The sequence below is a fragment of the Hyperoodon ampullatus genome (genome assembly GCF_949752795.1).
Source record: "Hyperoodon ampullatus genome assembly, chromosome: X".
Taxonomy (NCBI): domain Eukaryota; kingdom Metazoa; phylum Chordata; class Mammalia; order Artiodactyla; family Ziphiidae; genus Hyperoodon; species Hyperoodon ampullatus.
Window position 1 is genome coordinate 66,171,174 of NC_136913.1, and position 2,973 is coordinate 66,174,146.

The window sequence follows — 2,973 nt, forward strand, 5'->3', positions numbered from 1 at the left end:
ATTGAGATTGTCATTTGAAATATCTCTCTATAAAGGCAATGTAGTATAGTGAAAAAAGTTTTAGCCAGAACTTTAATATACTGAGGGATCCCTGCTCTCTAAACTTATATTTTGGAAGAAAAGGTGAATCAACATTTTAATTCAGGAGTTTACTCATAACTTTTTAAAGAGGTTGTCCTGGAGGTCCCATATCCACCTGTACTCTTGTGCAATAGAGCTAATACTCAGACAATGAAGTTTAGTAATACTGGAAAGTAGACAATGTATTGATAATTTAGAATAGTTTGATAATCCTTTAGTTAGGATTTTTTTAAAAAACACCTGAATTCTGGTTCTGACTGTATCATTTACATGTTCTTCCATTTCTGACATTATTGTAATTCTAAATTACATAAGCATCAGTTTCTGCTTCTGTAACATGGTGATAAATTCCTGCCTTGCCTGCCTTATGGTGTACTTGTAGGAATCAAATAAAACATGCTTTTGAAAGTTAAAAAGTCATACAAATTTCAAAGTATTAACATTGTTTTAACCATCAGAGTCCCCCCCCAGCCCCCACCCCACCCCTACTGGCCTTGGGCTCCCAAAAAACAAATACCTTATTCCTGTGCATTGCAGTGCTACAGTATTGCACTTACTGTCTCGAGTGTGATCTCTCCTACTCCTGCAACATACTCTTGTAGTACCTTTTAACATATGGTAGGTACTCAAAAGGTATTTGTTAAACTGAATTGAATGTGCATGTTATTTCCAGTCTGGGTAGACAGAATATCTTTTACTCCACAGAAATCGTGGATGGAAGGTAGATTTGATGACTGGTTCCATCTTGTCTCCCATAGGAGGAAAACATTTCCTACCAGTCCTTAGTCTCAGAGTGCTGAACCCTGCAGCCAGCAGGCCTCCTGAAAAAAATCCATGGGTGACAGAAGATTCATTGACTTCCAATTCCAAGATTTAAATTCAAGCCTCAGACCCAGGTTGGGCAATGCTACTGCCAATAATACTTGCATTGTTGATGATTCCTTCAAGTATAATCTGAATGGTGCTGTCTACAGTGTTGTATTCATCCTGGGTCTGATAACCAACAGTGCCTCTCTGTTTGTCTTCTGCTTCCGCATGAAAATGAGAAGTGAGACGGCTGTTTTCATCACAAATCTGGCCCTCTCTGATTTGCTCTTTGTCTGCACTCTACCTTTCAAAATATTTTACAATTTCAACCGCCACTGGCCTTTTGGTGACACCCTCTGCAAGATCTCTGGGACTGCATTTCTAACCAACATCTATGGGAGCATGCTATTCCTTACTTGTATTAGCGTGGATCGTTTCCTGGCCATTGTCTATCCCTTCCGATCTCGTACCATTAGGACCAGGAGGAATTCTGCCATTGTGTGTGCTGGAGTCTGGATCCTAGTCCTCAGTGGTGGTATTTCAGCCTCTTTATTCTCCACCACTAATGTCAACAATGCAACCACCACCTGCTTTGAGGGCTTCTCCAAACGTGTATGGAAGACTTATCTGTCCAAGATAACAATATTTATTGAAGTTGTTGGTTTTATCATTCCTTTGATATTGAATGTCTCTTGCTCTTCTGTGGTGCTAAAAACCCTCCGTAAGCCTGCTACACTGTCTCAAATTGGGACCAATAAGAAAAAAGTGCTGAAGATGATCACAGTGCATATGGCAGTCTTTGTGGTATGCTTCGTACCCTATAACTCCGTCCTCTTCCTGTATGCCCTAGTGCGCTCCCAAGCCATTACCAATTGCTTGTTGGAAAGATTTGCAAAGATTATGTACCCAATCACCTTGTGCCTTGCAACTCTGAACTGTTGCTTTGACCCTTTCATCTATTACTTCACCCTTGAGTCCTTTCAGAAGTCCTTCTACATCAATACCCATATCAGGATGGAGTCTCTGTTTAAGACTGAAACACCTCTGACCACAAAGCCTTCCCTTCCAGCTATTCAAGAGGAAGTTAGTGATCAAACAACACATAATGGTGGTGAATTAATGCTAGAATCCACCTTCTAGGTATGAGAACTCTCTTTAGGTCCAGATATGGTTTCTTCTATGATTTTCCTATGCTATGAATAAGAGAAAATATTTCAAGCTAATGATATTGAGAATAATGTACTGAATACAGTCAGATACATTTATTTGAATGTTTATTGTACATATGCTGTTTTGTTCAATAATTATAGGTCAGGTCTAATTACAACAACAAAAAGTTATTGCCAAACTCTTCTGCTGGGTTGGAAATTCATTGTACCACATTATATAAGTGGACAGTAGCCTTGACTTTAGTGATATGGTTACTTAAAAACTTTCAAAAAGATATTTCCACTCCAATAATATTTGGTAATTAGGTTGGGCCTATAAATATAGGACAAATTCAGGGATTATTATTTTTTTAAAAAACAACCTTTTGTGTTACTACTGATATATGCTAGTCTTTTTTTTCTTTTTGAATTGTCATTGAGTTTATTTTAGCACACTAACATATTTTAGCTTAACATTATTAATAAAAAGTATCAAATTTAAGAGAGCTAGCAACATTTGTTGTATATATATTGAAAGCAGAAACATAAATTTTGTTTGCATGAATATGGCTGGGAAGAAACAAAAGATTAACTGGATTTACATATTTGCAGTCATCAGCAGTGTCAGTTTTTAAAAACATTTTCCTTTTTCTACACTACATTAAATTTCTCATATGAAACTTCAGATCCAGAAAGCTGCTAAATATGTGCCCGAAACAGGGCAAAATGGAAAATCACATAAAGCAACAAATGTTCATAAAAAACTAAGAGACATCAACAGTTTTTCTAAGAATTTCCAATTATCCTTCTTTTCAGAGACCGGTTTTTATAAATATTTTCTATATGAAATTTTGGAGCACAGTGCAACCAGAAAGCTGCTGCATTTGTGCCCAGGTCAGGAGCAAATTGAAAAAAAAAAAAAAAGAAACAAAAGAAT

The 2,973-nt window shown here is 36.9% G+C and overlaps 1 protein-coding gene across 1 annotated transcript; it reads left to right on the plus strand.

Moving 5' to 3' along the window:
* Positions 1–915: 915 nt before the first annotated feature.
* Positions 916–2,028, plus strand: LPAR4 (lysophosphatidic acid receptor 4; the record flags this gene model as incomplete). Its single annotated transcript, XM_079727735.1, has 1 exon — positions 916–2,028. The coding sequence occupies one exon, from the start codon at positions 916–918 to the stop codon at positions 2,026–2,028; it is 1,113 nt and encodes a 370-aa protein (XP_079583861.1).
* Between the last annotated feature and the right edge of the window lie 945 nt (positions 2,029–2,973).